The following is an 18,371-nucleotide window of genomic DNA, read 5'->3' on the forward strand; positions in this document are numbered from 1 at the left end:
TTTTAATATAAAAAATAATATTTTTTATCAGTTGATTGAGTTGAAAATATGTCTTACTAGTGTATAATATGGAATATGCTAATTGAGTTATAAAATGTATTTGAAATTACAAAATTATATTTATATTTTATTTGAAAAAATTATTTAGGATAATTTTATAATTGACAAAAACTGTTATGAGATGATTTCAAGAATTATTTTTTTTAGACGGGTTTTTCATATGAATTATCCATTAAATTATTTATTATTATAAGCGTTACAGGCCGGGAGTGCTACTCTTTATAATTTCAATCTAATTTTATTTGTACGTAATAATATATACCGTGTGCACCGAAACCCCTGTTTGTGGACCTGTATAAATAGGGCCCCAGTTACATAACACAAATTAAACAGAGTCTCTGCATGAATTACAAATGGAGTTATCGTTGGTTTTTCTCCTCTGCCTATTCCTATCCTCGGTTCTCCTCTTCCTCCACCTCCTTTTCTTCAAGAACAACCACTCCTCCGCCGGAGAAGGCGGAGCACCTCTACCCCCGGGTGGAAGCGGGTGGCCGCTCGTCGGCGAAAGCCTCGCATTCCTCTCCACCGGCTGGAAAGGCCACCCCGAAAAGTTCATCCACGATCGTATAAAAAAGTACTCCTCCCCTGTTTTCAGAACCCACCTCTTAGGCGAAAACGTCGCCGTTTTCTGCGGCGCAAACGGCAACAAGTTCCTGTTCTCAAACGAGAACAAGCTGGTCCAATCATGGTGGCCAAGCTCAGTGGACAAGCTCTTCCCAACTTCACCGCACACTTCCTTCAAACAAGAGTCCATTCGAATGAGGAAAATCCTCACCAACATCCTCAAAGCCGAAGCCCTCCAACGATACATCGGCGTAATGGATCGCATGGCACGGAGACACTTCTCTGAGAAATGGGACAACAAGCAAGAAGTCACCGTCTTCCCTCTCACAAAGAGCTACACCTTCTCGCTAGCATGCAAACTCTTCATCAGCGTCGAAGATCCGAGCCATGTGAACAAATTCGCGGAGCCCTTCAATGTTTTAGTGTCGGGTTTGATTTCTATGCCCATAGAGCTGCCTGGAACACAGTTTTACAGGGCCATGAAAGCCTCCAGTTTCCTCAGGAACGAGCTTGTTTCCATCATCAAGCAAAGAAAAGTCGATCTTTTTGAAGGGAAAGCTTCGCCTACGCAAGATATTCTGTCTCATATGCTTCTTACCAGCGACGAGAATGGGAGATTCATGCATGAAATTGAGGTGGCGAATAAGATCCTTGGGTTGCTGATTGGAGGCCATGATACTGCTAGCTCTGCGTGTACTTTTATGGTCAAGTATTTGTCTGAGTTGCCTCGGATCTACCAAGGAGTTTACAAGGGTACTCTGCCATTTTTCTTTCTTTGTTATACAGTTAAGTTATTATTGCTTCTATGAACATATATAAAATCTTCTGTTACATCTCCTTTTACACTTCAAAAATCTCATGAAAAGATGATAATTAAATAACTTTACTTTGTAAAATAAGAAAATTCTCGGTTGTAGAGATGGACTTGAAAGTTGGAAATTGCAAAAGTGCATGCACAATTTATTGATTTCTTTAAAAATTATAATACATTTTCCTCAAAAAAGCAATAATTTTTTTTATTATATATGTAAAAGCATACTTACTGATGATGGTCAATCATGCGGCAAATTTGTCCTGCTTCTTGCCGCTGATTAAAAAATGGCCACCGATCGATATATAATCACCAATTTGTGCATTAACAGCTGAGCATTAAATAATGTTTTCGCTATTTTCCAATGCCACTGATGAACTAATTAGTATATTTATTGTTAAGAGCAAAATGAGATTGCAAATTCCAAAGGTGCTGGTGAGATGTTGAACTGGGATGACATTCAGAAGATGAAATATTCATGGAATGTTGCTTGTGAAGTGCTAAGGCTCTCCCCACCACTCCAAGGTGCTTTTAGAGAAGCCCTTTCCGATTTCACCTACAATGGATTCTCTATCCCCAAGGGTTGGAAGGTAATTTAATTATATATAGTAAAAAGAATTTTGAAATTAAATAATGATACATTGTTGATGTGTACGATGAATTGAATGCAGCTGTATTGGGGTTCGAGTTCGACCCACTTGAACCCGGATGTCTTCCCGGATCCCCGGAAATTCGACCCGTCGCGATTCGAGGGAGATGGGCCAGCTCCATATGCTTTTGTTCCGTTTGGCGGAGGGCCGAGAATGTGCCCCGGTAAAGAGTATGCAAGATTAGAAATCCTGGTTTTCATGCACCATCTTGTGAGGAGGTTCCGGTGGGATAAGATTGTCCCGGATGAGAAGATTGTTGTTAATCCTATACCCATCCCTACCAAGGGATTACCTATCCGCCTTTATCCCCGCTAAGCCCGTAACGTGACGTGCCACTGAGTAGTTTGATACCCATGTAATATTTTGAAGTAATTAAATAAATAAAGGAATTATGACATGTTCATCTTATTTCTTGTATTTAGTTGGATTATTAATCATGGATTTCGATTTAGTTTGGTTCGGTCTAGTTTGGATGATATCAGTTTTAGGTTCTGAATTTCATACTGAATTAACGTATGAGAAATTGGGAATTTGAAAAGGTAGCAATGATCGAATGTGGGGTAGGAGTGACGAAAAGAAATATCGTTATATCGCATATATCGTATAAAAAAAACCGTAAATATCGAAAATTTTAGTATAGTATGATACTGTACCGATATTTTTGGTATCGATGTCGATATACGCTTTATAAAATTTCGATATATTCGACATATCGAAATACCCAAAAAATATTATAATAAAATATATTTTAATTATATAAAAGAAAAATTTATAATAAAATATATTTAGTTATAGATTTTTTCTTAGAAATGTCGGTATAGACGGTATTACATCGATATCGTACCGAATTTTGGTATACCGAAACTTTTCGGTAATAACGGTGTGGATTTATGTCATAGCGAAATTTTCGATACGGTATCGATATCGATTTTTTGGTACCAAAATTTTTCGATACGATATGCAGTATCAATCGGTATACCGTACCAAACCAACCTTATGTAAGGGAACGATATGAGTTAAAAGTGAAATAAACAAAATTTCAATGTAATTAATTAGAATGTTTAGATAACTCACTAATTAATAATAAAAAATACTAATAAAAACATGTATATGATATGTACATATAAATTAAATTTTTATGTTTATACATTACAAATTTTTATATGAAATATAAAGGAGTTAATTCATGCTTAATATTATGTTTTTTTATTATTAATTTATTTTATTTAAAAATAATTATGATAGTTATGAAGTAAAGGTATTTTGGAATACAAAATTGATATAAACAACTTACCAAAATTAATTATTATCTATACCTCAAACTTAATAATATAGAACTTATAAAGTTAAATTTGATTAACAAAAAGTAATAAAGTATTACACAAATTTTGTAATATCAAACATATAAGTTTTCTTTATTTTTTATTCATGCAAAAAAATATAAATTTTTAAAAATTAGGTTGTTTTTAGACAATCTTGCGAAATTTTATCGTGAAATGATTTAATCATGCTATATTTATAATACAAACTAATATTTTTAGCATATAAAATAATATTTTTTATGATAAAACAAATAAGACCTTCGTCTAACAACATTGATGGAGATAATATATCATTTTTGTGCTTTGTAAAATTAAAATGATAAAGGAGAAAATAAAATGTAAATTTTTTTTATATTTGTCCAAAATTATATCATGATAGTGATGATCCTATCTATCTAATTATAAAAACTCGTGTAAAAATGTGTCACGAATCAATTTCGTGAAACAAATCTATTATTTGAAATATAAGTGAAAAACTATTATTTTTTTAACATAATTGAAACAACTCTTATAAAAAATAAAGATGTTAAAAACATTTTACAAAATACTCTTGAGTCTTGTCTAATAAAGTGTATCATCGTATATGCTTGAGAATCATATTTAATAAAATATAGATAAATAAAAATAAAAGAATCTAGCCTAGTTTGCAGACTACGTTAGTCAGAAATTTATTCAAAATGTACCAAAAAGTTCTCACGTCACAAAAAAAAATAAAAATAAATAAAAGAATGGAATATAATTTTAAAACAAATGAAAAGAAAAGGAAAAGAAAACAAAAGAAAAGAAAAGAAAAGGAATGGAATATACTGATCCAGCGTAAATCACTCGCATCGTTCAGCCATATCAGATATCTCATCACCGTTCAAGAAAATAAAAGATCATCATCGTTTTGTCGCAATTTAAACCCAAAAACAACACTTTCCAGGCGACACATTCTTCTTTTTTGATCTCGTAGGTTGCAATAACAGTGTCAGCAACACGGATGCGATGATTCTTCAGCCCTGTTCCACCCAGCCCATTTCGAACTCATTTTCGGTGCCCCATTTGAAAAAAAGCTGTCACAGTTGCTGTAATTGCTGTTTCAAGAAAAGGGAAAATTTTGTTAGGGATGACTATTATTGCATTGATTCACGACACGGAAGTGTCAAGACTCGTGCTCTCAAAACTGGTTCTGGTCAGGTAACTTCATCAAGATTCTTTGATCATTTGTGTTGGATTTATGTATCTACGAGTTGTTGTGGAATTTATGGTTGCTTTAGGACTATAGGTTTCACGAAAACACTTTAGTTTGAGTTCAAACAAGGCAAAACGCAGCAGACCGGAATTTAGTGAACCAAAAGGGAAGGAGGGTGCAGGCTGATTTAATTTAATTTGATTTTTATACCAATGTTGAAACTTTCTCAGATACCCGAGCGCCTTGATTCCTTGGATGATCATTCAATGTCCACCAGTTCATAAATTTAGTTAATGGCGAATTTTGGGGTTATGTGTTTGAAAACTTGAATGGATAAAGGCTCAAGCTTGAGGGGTTTATGTGTTTGTTGAAAGTAATTTTGGGTTATGAGGCTCAAGCTTGAGGGCTTGAGGGGTTTATGTGTTTCACGAACATGTGTTGAAAGTTTAAGTTTGAATGGATAAATATCCACGCTTGTGCTATTTGGTTGCACTTCTTGATTTTTATATTTATGGTTGGCGCATATTGTTTCTAGAGATAACAATATGAAGGCTCCTTTGATATTTTCCATCCCTAATTGTTTTCTGTTTTTGTTTCATTGCTTGTTCTAAAATCAAGTTTTGCAGCTAAATGCTGAAAAAGCTTTTGATTCAAGAACCAAGTCGAAATATGATAATCTTAACTGGCCTTCTCCCAGTGACGAAATTCCATTCTGGAAGAAAGAGTTTCCATCTTTGGATATCAGCTCAAATGGTCATGTCAATGTTCCAAAGGACTCCGATCTCATGCACATAGCTCATGTGACGGCTGAAATGGCACCTATAGCAAAAGTTGGAGGTCTTGGTGATGTGGTAACGGGGCTTGCTCGGGCATGTTTGACACGGGGTCATAAAGTAGATGTCTTTTTACCATTCTACGAGTGTATCAACAAACAGCAGATCAATGATTTGACATTGGTCGTAACTTACGACTCATTTCATGATGAGAATTGGATTCCTGTTAATATGTATCGCGGAGTAGTTTCAGGCATCCCAGTGATGTTCGTTGAACCTACCAATCACTTTTTCAAGGGTCAGAATGTGTATGGAGGTTCATACGATGAGCTAGAGGCATATTTGTTCTTTAGTCGTGCTTGTCTTGAATGGATGCAGGTTTGTTCATTGAAAAATGAACTTTCTTTTCAGCATAGTTTTTAGATGAAATGTGAATGAACCTTATTACCTATAGCCTATAGGCTATAAACAATCCAGTCCCCATATCAAATATTATGTGAGTTTATAAAGCTGATTTGAATATTCTTTACTTTTTGCCATCACAACTATAAGTGTTCTTCTTTTTGTTACTGAATATGTTGACAGGTTTCGTCGGGTTGAATTTCATTTGACCTTTTGATTGCCACGAGTTCTTTGATCTTATTCCAGGTTACTGGAACCCAGCCTGATATTATTCATGTCCATGAATGGCAAACTGGGGGTTTGCCCTTGCTATACTGGGACATGTACCATTATCTTTGTCTTAAAGTAAGAGATTCCTTTTGTTTTTAACTTCTACTAGCAAGATAGTGTGGAAGGTTGGATTGACATACAATTCCTTGTAGAAACCAAGAATTGTGTTGACTATCCACAATATGGAGCACTATGGAGAATGCAGGTACAGTTCTAAAACATTGCATTTACTTGGAAACTTATGGGTTTCTCTCAGCACTTGCTTATGTGACCAAGTAATTTTTTATGGAAATAGAGTACCTTTGATTGGTTGTTCAACCACCCTGAAACGGGGTACTGGGCGAGGGGTAGGTATGATTAGCTGATTAGCAGGACCGATCTTAACAATTTTTTAGCCCGAGTCTAACTTAAAAAAAAGGCCTAAATCATAACGTGTGTTCATATAATCTTTCAGACTCATAGCAACTTTTTCGAATTAAATCAATATATTAAAGACAATATAAAAACCAAACAATGCGCAATAGTCAAAATATTTATATTATAATTGATTAATAAGATCAAACATGTACAAAATGATCACTAAAAAACAGCATGTCTTACAGTTTTAGAGCTAAAAATAATAATCAAATTGTTCAGTAATTTCAATGTATTCAATCTTTTCTTATGACATGGTTGGTCCGTGAAAAGTTTTGATGTGATTTATCTTTGACAAACTTCGTTTTGCACTTAACACTGTAGCTAGGATAGTAAGATTTATATGTAATGTGAGCATTTGGAAAATATTAATCTATTTTCTTCAAGCAATTCATTACATCAACTATCGATTTTGCTTAACTGGTTTGATATAACTGGAGCATGCTTTTGAGTTTATTTGTTTAACCTGTCTACTGTGACTCTTTTCCAGAAAAGAGCAACTCAGCAAGTGTGGTCTTGATGGATCAACATATGCAACGGAAGAGAAGGTGTCTCCCTGTATTTTGCCTGTTTATGTATTTATAGAATTTCAGTATCCTTTTTTTGAGCCTGTAGCTGATAGAAATTGGTTGTTAAATTGAGAGAAAGATTTTATTAGCTTTTCATTCTAAGGAGTGTCTTTTGGCTGGTGATTGAGTTATGGTATCAATTAAAAAAAAAAGGCTAACACAATCTACCAAAAGCATGAGTGAAGTGGATATTTTCTGTGACATATACATTTTATGAAGCACAGAAAGATTCGGAAAAATCCCATTTTCATTCAGTCCCTTCTCTACCCATTCAATTTACTAATCACTTGTGTGAAAAAAAATATTCTTTTGTTTTTAATTGACAGGCAGTAGATGATCGAACTATTGGGCATAACCCTGAGAGATTAAGCTTACTGAAAGGAGGCATTGTCTACAGCAATTCAGTTGTGTAAGCTGTCGTCCATCTATCTATAATTATGCCTGCAACCTGACTTATATGTGGGAATTTCAGTTCTTATTGAATAAAAGTGAAATACATATATGCATGCTCAGTGGGCAATAAGGAGTTTTTATTTTTTATTTTTTTCCTGACCTCCAGCACAGTTTCTCCAACATATCTCAAGGAAACACTTTGCTCTGGTTGGCTGGCCGGCACATTGATAAGACACCGGGACAAGTAAAGACCACTCAAATTTTCAAGATTTTCGTTATTTATTTATTTATTTTCTTTCTGAATATTATTTCTTGTAAACTCCTGTCATGTCTTAAAATCCATTTTTAGACGATTCTCATGTGCAGTCTATTGTCATTTGGAATCTGAGAAGTGATTGATTTGTTAGTCATCTGATCTGAAGGTGTTCATGCAATTTTGAGGAACAGAAGATAGAGTTTGAGTTTTTCTCATGAAATTTTATTTGTCTAGAACTGTGAATAATGGAATAGAAAATTTAGAGTTTGATGGCCAGCTGTGTCCTGTTTTACCTGTAGATGGTGCTGAAGTTTCAGACTATGAATTCTCTGTCATCTGTTGCCACTAAAAGTGGAGATTACTTTATTGCAATTTATGGTTCATTTGTGGTGTAGACTGTGGTGCCTGTTTTTATTTTTTGCTTTAGGCTAATAATATAAACTTTCATCACTAAGTATCAGAAACTAATAAATTATTTTGATAGGTACTTCGGTGTTTTGAATGGGATCGATACTACAATATGGAACCCAGCTACTGATGTTTTCTTGCCTGCTAAATTTGATGGTAATTTTTCTTTTTATGGATGAAATCAGCCACACATTCTGTTTCATCACATATATTGTGCTTTTGGTATGGAATTACAATATAGACGCTTTACATCTAAAGTTTCCTGATGCTGACTTGTATGGCAGGCGTTTGAAAGCATCTTATTGACACTTCCATGGCCATAAATTTGTATATATTTTCTTTATCTTGACACTTGTTTTTCTTGCTCTGACTTGATTACGTTACGTATATGTTTGATTTTGAGGTGCTATTGTCGCCCATTAGTCACTTTGAAAGATAAGAGTTATGAAGCTGAATATCAAGGGGAATTGGTTGATATTGAAAGTCCAATTGAGTGAAGTCGTGAGAAAGTGCAGGAAATAAAGACCAGAGAAATGTTTTATTAATTATTTGACGTTCTTCAAAATTGGTACACAACAAGTTCGTGAAGTAGGTTTCAATGAATGAGCCAGAAATGGAAGTTTGAATTCTGAAATTGGATGGTGTTATTTAGTTGCTAAGAATTGAAGAAGTTTATGGTCAAATAATTATTTTATAGGAAATGTTAAATTACAGCGTATATTGAGAAAGAATACATATCACTTGTATTATTATTCATCTATCTCATACACATATATATATACAGAGTATCAGCCTATATTAGGAAATAGACTAATCAAATCCCTACAATCAATCCCTACAATCAAGGAGAATCATATCACATAATTCCTACATATATATACAATCTGTAACACTCTCCCTCAAGCTGGAGCATAGATATTGATCATGCCCAGCTTGTTACAAAGGTAATTAAACCGAACTCCAGTTAAAGCTTTTGTGAAGATATCTCCCAGTTGTTCTCCCGTCTTTACATATCCTGTAGTGATCAAACCTAGTTGGATCTTTTCACGTACAAAATGACAATCAATTTCAATATGCTTAGTTCGCTCATGAAAGACAGGATTGGAAGCAATATGTAGAGCCGCTTGATTATCACACCACAATTTGGCTGGCATTGAGATTTTAAGGCCTACTTCAGACAAAAACTGATATATCCACATTATCTCACACACAGCCTTTGCCATGGCTCTATATTCTGATTCTGCACTCGATCGTGAGACGACATTTTGCTTCTTGCTTTTCCATGAAACTAGATTCCCTCCAACGAAGACACAATAACCAGATGTCGACTTTCGATCATCTTTGGATCCCGCCCAATCAGCATCTGAAAAACACTCAACCTTAGTATGACCATGGTTGCTGTACAGGATACCTCGTCCAGGAGCTTGTTTCAAATAGCACAAAATTTGTTCAACGGAAGCCATATATTGACTTACAAAACTGACTGGATATGCAATATCTGGACGAGTTAAAGTGAGATAATTTAACTTTCCAACCAATCTTCTATACCTCTCAGGATTCTCAAATAATTCACCATCTTTTGTGAGCTGCTGATTAGGAATCATTGGAGTGCTACATGGTTTAGCCTCCAGTTTTCCTGTTTCAGTCAATAAATCAAGTACATATTTCCTTTGGGATAAGAAGATTCCTTTCTTACTTCTTGTTACCTCAACACCCAAGAAGTATTTTAAAACCCCTAAATCCTTTGTATGAAACTGGTTGTGAAGAAATGATTTAAAAGCAGAAATACCTTCAATGTCATCTCCAGTAATGACAATATCATCCACGTATACAACCAACAAAATGATGCCCACCACAGATTGTTTATAAAACACAGAATGATCAGACTTACTTTTCTTCATTCCAAACTTCTCAATTGCCTCGCTAAATTTTCCAAACCAGGCTCGAGGGCTTTGTTTCAAACCATATAAGGCTTTTCGAATGTGACAAACTTTCCCATACTCCCCCTGAGCAACAAAGTCAGGTGGTTGCTCCATATAAACTTCCTCTTGAAGGTCACCATGAAGAAAAGCATTTTTGATGTCTAACTGATATAACGGCCAGTCATGAGTGGCTGCCATGGAAACAAATAATCTGACAGAAGTAAGTTTAGCAACAGGAGAAAAAGTATCAAAATAATCCACGCCATAAGTTTGGGCATAGCCTTTAGCTACAAGTCGGGCTTTTAGTCGAGCAACAAATCCATTTGGATGGACTTTAACGGTAAACACCCATTTGCATCCAATTGCCTTTTTACCTGCAGGTAGATTGACTAAAGACCAAGTATGATTATCATCCAGTGCGTTCATCTCGTCAATCATAGCACTACGCCATCCAGAATGTGACAGAGCTTCATGAACAGTCTTAGGAACAGAAATAGCATCGAGAGAAGCAATAAAGGAGCATGAGGATGATGATAAGTGATTATAAGATACAAAAGATGACACTGGATAAGTACATTGACGTTTACCTTTACGAAGAGCAATTGGTATATCAGCACTTGAAATTGGATCTACCGACGAAGAGGCTGGTGCAGGACATGGAGTAGGATGAAGACGTCTACGAGAATAAACCTGTTGTATGGGAGGCTTGACGGGGACAGATTCAGTAGGGTCAGAAATAGAAGATGTGACAGTATAGATTAACAGATCATCATCTTCTACCTGACCAGGACTGTCCACAGATGGAAAGAAAGGTGTATTTTCCAGAAAAGTGACATCAGACGACACCAAGTACTTGTTAAGATGAGGACAGTAACACCTGTATCCTTTCTGAACCCGAGAGTACCCAAAAAAAACACACTTCAAAGATTTTGTATCAAGTTTTGTAACATGAGGACGAATATCCCAAACAAAAGAAGTACAACCAAACGTTCGAGGGTCCACGGGAAACAGGGGCTTAGTCGGAAAGAGGACGTGGTAAGGAGACTCACCATGAAGGATGGATGATGGCATACGATTAATTAGAAAACAAGCTGTGAAAACTGCATCAGCCCAAAAACGTTTCGGAACATGCATTTGAAACAACAAAGCTCTAGCAGTGTCAAGAAGATGTCTATTTTTTTCTCTCCGCAACCCCGTTTTGAGATGGTGTGTCGACACAAGAGGTCTGATGGAGAATGCCATGTTTAGTCATGTAAGTTCGAAAAGTTTCTGATAGGTATTCCTTAGCATTATCACTTCGCAATGTTTGAATAAGAACATTAATTGAGTGTTGATCTCAGCAAAAAAGCCAGAGAAATGAGAAAATAATTCAGAACGACTTTTCATCAAATATAACCATGTCACACGAGAATAATCATCAACAAAAGTAACAAAATATTTGAAACCAGTTTGAAACAAAACAGGACAGGGTCCCCAAACATCTGAATGAACTAATTCAAAGGGAGCACTGGCTCGTTTATTGAGTCTTGGACTTGAGCTAAGACGATGGTGTTTAGCAAACTGACATGACTCACAATCTAATGAGGATAGGTTATGAAATTGTGGACAAAGTTTCTTCAGAGCTGGTAGAGAAGGATGACCCAATTGACAATGAGCTTTGAAAGGGGCTGTTATTCCAGAGCATGCAATGGACTTCGGTAATTGTGTATCAAGAATGTAGAGGCCTCCTGACTCATGTCCTTTACCAATAATCTTCTTCGTCGTAAGATCCTGAAATAGACAGTAATTTGGAAAGAATGAGACAGAGCAGTTGAGGGTACGAGTAAGTTTGCTGACAGAAATTAGATTAAAAGTCAACTTGGGTAAGCTTAAGACAGAATGCAAAGAAATCGAAGGAGTGGGAGTGATTTTGCCAGATCCTAAAACATGAGAGGTTGATCCATCTGCTAAAGTGACTGTAGAATTGGAGCTATGTGACTGAAATGCAGAGAATAACTGAGAATTACCTGTCATATGATCTGTGGCACCAGAATCAATGACCCATTTCGTGGATGAAGAAACAAGACATGCATTTGGTTTACCTGACTCAACAATGGCGGTAATTGGGGTGGATGAGGACTTTAATGACTCTTGGTACTGAGAGAATTTGACATATTCATCAGCAGGAACCGTGACAAATTGCTCAGAAGTGCCATTTGTGGAAGCGATGTAGGCTGACTGTGGTTTCTTATTCTGCAATTTCCCGCAATCACGTTTCATATGTCCCGGCTTATGACAATAATGACAAACAATACCACGCAATTTCTGTCATCGAGTGTCAAAATGTTTGTCATAGGTGCTTGACCCTACTCCTTTACCACCATTCTTGTGCTGATACCTTCCAGATTCAGATATGTTATTTCGACTAACAAGAGCACTATTAAGTCCAACAGGTGGAGAGTTCTCTGTGCGCAACACCCTACTAACAGCTGGAGAGAATCTGAGATTTAGCTGTCTCAAACTCATGTGGAAGCCCGGCCAAAAAACTCATTACGGTCATCTTCTCACGTTGATTTTGCTGTTCTTTTACATCAGCGCTGAATGGTAATAACATGTTGAGTTCTTCATAAGTTCTTTTAAAATCCATGAAATAGGTTGTAAGAGACCAATCTTGTTTTTCCGCACGATAAAAGGTTTTGCACACCTCATAAATACGAGAAATATTCCCTTTTCCAGAGTACAAGAAATCCAGATATTCCATTAGTTCCTTCACAAATTCACAGTGATTAATTAGACCAATTACCTCACTGTAGATGGAGTTTCGTATCTGTAAAAATAATCGAGCATCCTCTTTAAACCATGTCTGTTTTGACTCATCTGTAGGTGGGTTATCAACCATATGCTTATCCATATCAATGCTGCGCAGATAAAGACGAACTGTCTTACTCCAATCAAGATAATTAGAGCCATTTAGTTTATGTTCCGTGATTTTTGAGAACACAGGAACAACATCAGACACAACTACAGATTTCTTCTCAGCCATATAACCGAAGGGCAGCAAGAGTCAAAGGAAACTTTGAACCTTCTGCGTAAAAGGTCCCACAACTGAACTGATGCTGACCAAACCGAAAAAATTTCTGACAGCAGACGCACCGGTCTCGAATCTCTCAATCACGATTCACACGCAGGGATTCCGATGGCCGGAATCTAAGAACTGGCAGATCGGCAAGTGACTCTTCCTACAATTTGTATTAGCTCTTTGATACCATGTTAAATTACAGCGTATATTGAGAAAGAATACATATCACTTGTATTATTATTCATCTATCTCATACACATATATATATACAGAGTATCAGCCCATATTAGGAAATAGACTAATCAAATCCCTACAATCAATCCCTACAATCAAGGAGAATCATATGACATAATTCCTACATATATATACAATCTGTAACAGGAAATAACAGAGTTTTTGCCGCTTAAACATGTCGAGACAGGAACTCAAGAGGAAGCTATAAAAATGGATTAAAAAGTCGTATTATTATGTTGGATCACTTGGATTATTCATCTCTCATGAACTATGACTAATGATATAAATCCGTGTTACTACGAAGTTATGCATAAAGAGTTCATGAATCTTTTCTTTTTTCTAAAAAAAATTACTTTGGTTTTTCTTTTGTTATTTAATATTATTGTTCTTTGGCAGCTAGCAACATCGAGGGGAAGAAGATATGCAAACTCCATGTTCAGAAAGGCCTTGGCTTGGCTTCGGAAGGACTTGAACAGGGCCCTGATAGGGTTCCGCTTGTAGTTTGCATTACCAGATTAGTTGCTCAGAAAGGTCTTCATTTGATTACTAATGCAATCAAATATGTCGAAGAACTTGTAAGTGTGTATATATATTTATTTTGATATACATCTCTATATAAGCATATATATGTGTTGAATATCTATAAACTTTGTTCTTTACTTCTTTTTTCTGATCTTATTTTGGAAATCATGACAATATAGTTTACAATTCCAGGGTGGACAACTGGTGGTTTTGGGAAAAGCTTCAGATGCTCGGGTTGAAAGAGAATTTGAAGGTCTTGCCAAGTTGGTAAAGCGTTTTTATACATCCGCAGTATATGCAATGCTATCTTTTTCAAAAATACAAAATGGGATATAATTTCTTCTCCTCGGAATCTATTGAACATCTGTTTGATTTGGGATCCATTTTATTTTTTATTTTTTTTTTGTAAATTCAGCATATGGTAAAAATACTATCATTGCCCCCAAAGTGAATTTTGTTCTATGTGTAAATTAGCTCAAGGAGCATACCATGCTCCCAGAGTGAAGTTTTGTTCTATGTGTAACAACATAGCTTAAGGATCCTACCACGATTGACAATTAAATATATTTGTGAGTTTCTTCTCGCTTCTTTATAATATCATCTATGAAACATGCAAATGTTCGATAAAATTTCAATCAGGTTCAATAGTTTAATAACCTTTTTAGAGTCCATGATGCTTTCGAAAATTATTTTGCTCACATGCAGTCTTATGGGAAAATTCCCGTAAAAGAAGCATAACGAACTGATTTCTCGTTGTTTTGTAGCATAATCAAGGTTCCAGTGTCCGGATCCTTCTCATGTACAGGTAATTATCCTTAAAAAATGCATCTACACTTTAGGCACCGTTTGGTGTAAAGGATAACACATTGATTGATTAATCATCATTGCTATGTCCAATGCTTGGTTCAAGTTCTTTCAAGGATTGGTGTCATGCACCATTGTCTAATCCAAATATATTGATTTAAAATCCTTAGATTATTTATTCATCATCATCCAATCCATGAACCAAACGGTGCCTAAATATATAGATTGAGGCCATTTGTGATCCGACTTTGTGACACCAATTGAATTTTACAAAAACACTCTTATCAACTTAAAAAAGTAATCTTTTCCAACTAATAAGAAATATCATAATATCTATTTTAGTAAATTTATATAATTTATTCATAACTACCACATCCTTTCCATTTTCAAAATTTAAAATTTCAAAAACTCACATTTTCTGCAAATAAATATGTATAATATAGTCGCATCTTTATTTTTCCGAAGAAAATTGCATATCATGCGAAAAAATAATTATAGCTACAATGAAATAATCACAAATATTTTCAATGTCACTGTTCATAGTTTTATTTAAAAATTGAGTAGACTCCAGAAAAATAACTATCCACAGCAAGCTTACAAGTGTCTCTAGTCTTATTAATGCTTGCTGTTCTTCCAAGTCAAATCCTTGAGTTTTCATATATTGATAGATATGCCTGTAAATGGCAGATTCAACTCACTACTTCATTTATGTGCAGCGAGGAGTTGTCCCACATGCTTTATGCTGCTGCTGACATGGTGTTGGTTCCGTCGATATATGAGCCATGTGGACTTGCTCAAATGATAGGAATGCGCTATGGAGCAGTATGTAAACTTGTTATGACAGAAATTCTTAAATAAAGATTTTAAAATGCGAGGAATATGGATGCTTTAATTATTGATACAGATACCTGTAGTCCGAAAGACAGGTGGCCTTGCAGACACCGTGTTTGACATGGACGATCATTCACAACCCGAGTTGGCAAACGGGTAGAGATCAAATTTCATTCTTGCTCTAGCATCCCTATTTATTTTTTTGCTTGCATCAGAGATTGATTTATGTGATTGTCTGAGTTTCCATTTAAGCAAGATGATTTTGAAAAGCTGGAGCATGTAAATTGAAATGCTGGAGCTGTGACTCTATGTTCTTTGTTTTATTTATAGTTTTTTTAAGAGGTTTTTTAGACCAATTAGATTGATTTTTTTTGTTTTGGATCACAGCTTTGTTTTCGAAGGAATTGATGAAGGATCTTTGAACAACTCATTAGACCGTGCATTTTCTTACTACCAACAAAGTAAGTGTGGAAGATTTTTCCCCCCTTTTTGATCATGATAAAAGAGTACTGATGCTTTTGCTGTCTTCAATAATTTTGACTAGCAAAGCATATTTATGGTTCCAAACTCGTTTTTCATCATTGAAGTTGTATTAGAACATTTGAACTGTGTATATGTGTAGATAAGTATTTTTGATGCATTAAGAACTCACATTGCAAGCTAAGGTAGATCTAAAAATCCGTGGGATGAGTCGCGTACAAAATGAAAACTCTTTTTTAACAAGAAGAGGAATCTCACTTCCTCTAGATCCGCCCCTGATTGCACGTGCTTGAGTTAAGCACATGAAAGTTGTCTGCTTGTTTGTGTCGTGGTTACTTTCAAGTAATGCAAGTTAATATGCTTTTGTGCAGAAGCAGATGAATGGGGAGGCATAGTGAAGAAGGTTATGCAGACAGATAATAGCTGGAATAACACGGCAGGAAAGTACATCGACATCTACAACTCCGTTAGAGTAAAGGAGTACTGATCTTTTCGAGTTGTGCTTCGTGCGAATAGAGACCGGGCGACGACTCGAAATGAATACACACACTTGATATTTTCCATGGAAATACTTATATAGTTTGCTCTGATCAAATTTGGGCAGTATAGATGATTATTGAAAATTATTTGAATCTATTGGTTGTAATCTGTTCACTTTTGGTCCTTAACAATTTAGCAGATGCAATCGGTCAAAAATATATATATTAATGTCTTTTCAATTAATTTCAATTATTCCATCCATCAAATTGATAAATCTGATATTATTATTGTTTTGATATTTGGGACAGATTTAGACCTGGCCAAAGGCCGGGTTGGGCCCGGATCCAGCCCGGAACCGGCCCGTTAACCGGGTCAACGGGCCCGACTCGGAACCGGGACCGGACCGGCGGTCCGGTCCCGGTTTTCCCTTAGGAAAACCGGCAACCCGGCGGGTTGAACGGGTCCGACCCGCCGGGTTGGACACGTGGCACCCATCGGGGCGCCAGATGATACGTTGTTATTGATTTCGTCGTTGTCTTGAAAGCAAGGGCTGGCCGTTGGATCTCTCAAAGGCCACGATTTCGTGGTCGTTGATCTCAACGGCCACGATTTTGTGGTCGTTGAAACCCGCCTAACCCGCCGGGTCAATCGGAATTTTTTTTTTTTTTAAAACCTATTTGTTATCTATAAATACCCCCAACCTCCTTTCATTTTGTTTACACAATTCTCTCTTCATTCTCTCTATTCTCAATTCCTTTTAATTTCTTGAATTATAAAAAATATCAAGCTTCGATTATTGGTTTATTGTCAATTGTTGATTTATTTTCATATTTATACAATTACAAATGTTCGGAGCGGGATCAAGTCGTAGGGGTGACAAAGGAAAAGGAAAGGAAAAGAGCATCATACCACCCGAGGTCGAGTATCCTCAATTCAATGTCGATGGATTTGATCTTGAATATTCCGATGATGAAATTCAAGAAATTCGACAAGAGGCGCAACAAAGACAACAAGTTGAACAACAACCACCACCACGTCATCATGCAAGTCAAGAAAGTATAAACGATCCGGCGGCCTCTCAAAGACAAACTCGAGCGGTGCCTCGCCCGACATCCGATATCTTCACCAAACACTTCGACAAGGTGACGCTTCCCTCCGGTGATTTGCAAGCCAAATGCAAATATTGTTCAAAATGTTACAAATTTAAACAAGGAGGTGGTTATGGAACTTTGACGCGGCATATCGAGAAAAATCATCCGGTGTAAATTGGTATTGATTGTGGTCAAACTCAAATTCCGGCATTCTCTTCTCAATCGGGTAATGAATCTCAACTATTTAAATATAACGAAGCTAGATTTAGAGAAGAAACGGCTAAATTTTGTGCGGTTGAACAACTTTCTTTTAGTTTTAGCGATAAATTATCTTTTGAAAATTGGTTTTCTACAAGTGCAAATCCTTCTATTAGACGTATTCCAAGAAATAGTCTCAAACGCACAATGAAAAAGTTAGTAGTTGATCAAAAGAAAGAATTAATTAAGGAATTTTATAGTTTGAATAATAAAGTTTCTTTGTGTTCCGATATTTGGAGTGATCATTGACAAAGTTGTTCATACATGGGTATTACATGTCATTGGATTGATAATAATTGGAATATTCAAAAAAGGTTGCTTGCATATAGATGTTTCAACGAATCACACACGACACAAAATATTTCGCAACTTATATTTATTATTTTAGAAGAATATGGTCTAACTACCAAAGTTTTTTCAATGTCTTTTGATAATGCTAATGCAAATACTTCTAGTATTAGTGAGCTTATTGAAATATGTAAACCATCACTAGGTGGCAAATTTTTTCATATTAGATGCACATGTCATATTTTAAATTTGTGTGTTCAAGATGGGCTAAAAAATTTAGGCACACATATTCAACCAATTAGAAACGCTATTCACTATTTATGGACGCACTTCCAAG

The 18,371-nt window shown here is 35.8% G+C and overlaps 2 protein-coding genes across 8 annotated transcripts; both read left to right on the forward strand.

Annotated features, from left to right (window-relative positions):
• The first annotated feature begins 50 nt into the window (after positions 1-50).
• Positions 51-2,453, forward strand: LOC140873349 (beta-amyrin 28-monooxygenase-like). Its single transcript, XM_073276450.1, has 3 exons — positions 51-1,377; positions 1,838-2,025; positions 2,107-2,453. Exons 1-3 carry the CDS (start codon positions 414-416, stop codon positions 2,398-2,400), a joined length of 1,446 nt encoding a protein of 481 aa, XP_073132551.1. The 5' UTR covers positions 51-413; the 3' UTR covers positions 2,401-2,453.
• Positions 2,454-4,228: 1,775 nt separating this feature from the next.
• Positions 4,229-16,646, forward strand: LOC140873348 (probable starch synthase 4, chloroplastic/amyloplastic). 7 transcript variants are annotated; one of them, XM_073276445.1, is made up of 15 exons: positions 4,229-4,586; positions 5,208-5,732; positions 6,003-6,101; positions 6,179-6,231; positions 6,931-6,988; positions 7,336-7,418; positions 7,569-7,646; positions 8,143-8,222; positions 13,677-13,855; positions 13,995-14,069; positions 14,567-14,607; positions 15,323-15,428; positions 15,511-15,593; positions 15,825-15,898; positions 16,289-16,646. In XM_073276445.1, exons 1-15 carry the CDS (start codon positions 4,395-4,397, stop codon positions 16,402-16,404), a joined length of 1,842 nt encoding a protein of 613 aa, XP_073132546.1. In that variant the 5' UTR covers positions 4,229-4,394; the 3' UTR covers positions 16,405-16,646. The 7 variants fall into 7 exon arrangements, 5 of the variants coding, with proteins under 5 accessions (XP_073132546.1, XP_073132547.1, XP_073132548.1 ...); XM_073276446.1 differs by having other exon boundaries at positions 16,295-16,646; XM_073276448.1 differs by having other exon boundaries at positions 4,385-4,586; positions 5,279-5,732.
• Positions 16,647-18,371: the final 1,725 nt, after the last annotated feature.

Source organism: Henckelia pumila, unplaced genomic scaffold (genome assembly GCF_033568475.1).
Source record: "Henckelia pumila isolate YLH828 unplaced genomic scaffold, ASM3356847v2 CTG_525:::fragment_3, whole genome shotgun sequence".
NCBI classification, from domain to species: domain Eukaryota; kingdom Viridiplantae; phylum Streptophyta; class Magnoliopsida; order Lamiales; family Gesneriaceae; genus Henckelia; species Henckelia pumila.

Excerpts from the sequence above, each read along its gene's own strand:
- LOC140873349 (XM_073276450.1), top strand. The coding sequence starts at position 414 with ATGGAGTTATCGTTGGTTTTTCTCCTCTGCCTATTCCTATCCTCGGTT. Across the intron at positions 1,378-1,837 it reads CTACCAAGGAGTTTACAAGG|AGCAAAATGAGATTGCAAAT; the intron begins GTACTCTGCCAT and ends TTTATTGTTAAG. Across the intron at positions 2,026-2,106 it reads CTATCCCCAAGGGTTGGAAG|CTGTATTGGGGTTCGAGTTC; the intron begins GTAATTTAATTA and ends AATTGAATGCAG.
- LOC140873348 (XM_073276445.1), top strand. The coding sequence starts at position 4,395 with ATGATTCTTCAGCCCTGTTCCACCCAGCCCATTTCGAACTCATTTTCG. Across the intron at positions 14,070-14,566 it reads TTGAAGGTCTTGCCAAGTTG|CATAATCAAGGTTCCAGTGT; the intron begins GTAAAGCGTTTT and ends GTTGTTTTGTAG. Across the intron at positions 14,608-15,322 it reads CGGATCCTTCTCATGTACAG|CGAGGAGTTGTCCCACATGC; the intron begins GTAATTATCCTT and ends ATTTATGTGCAG.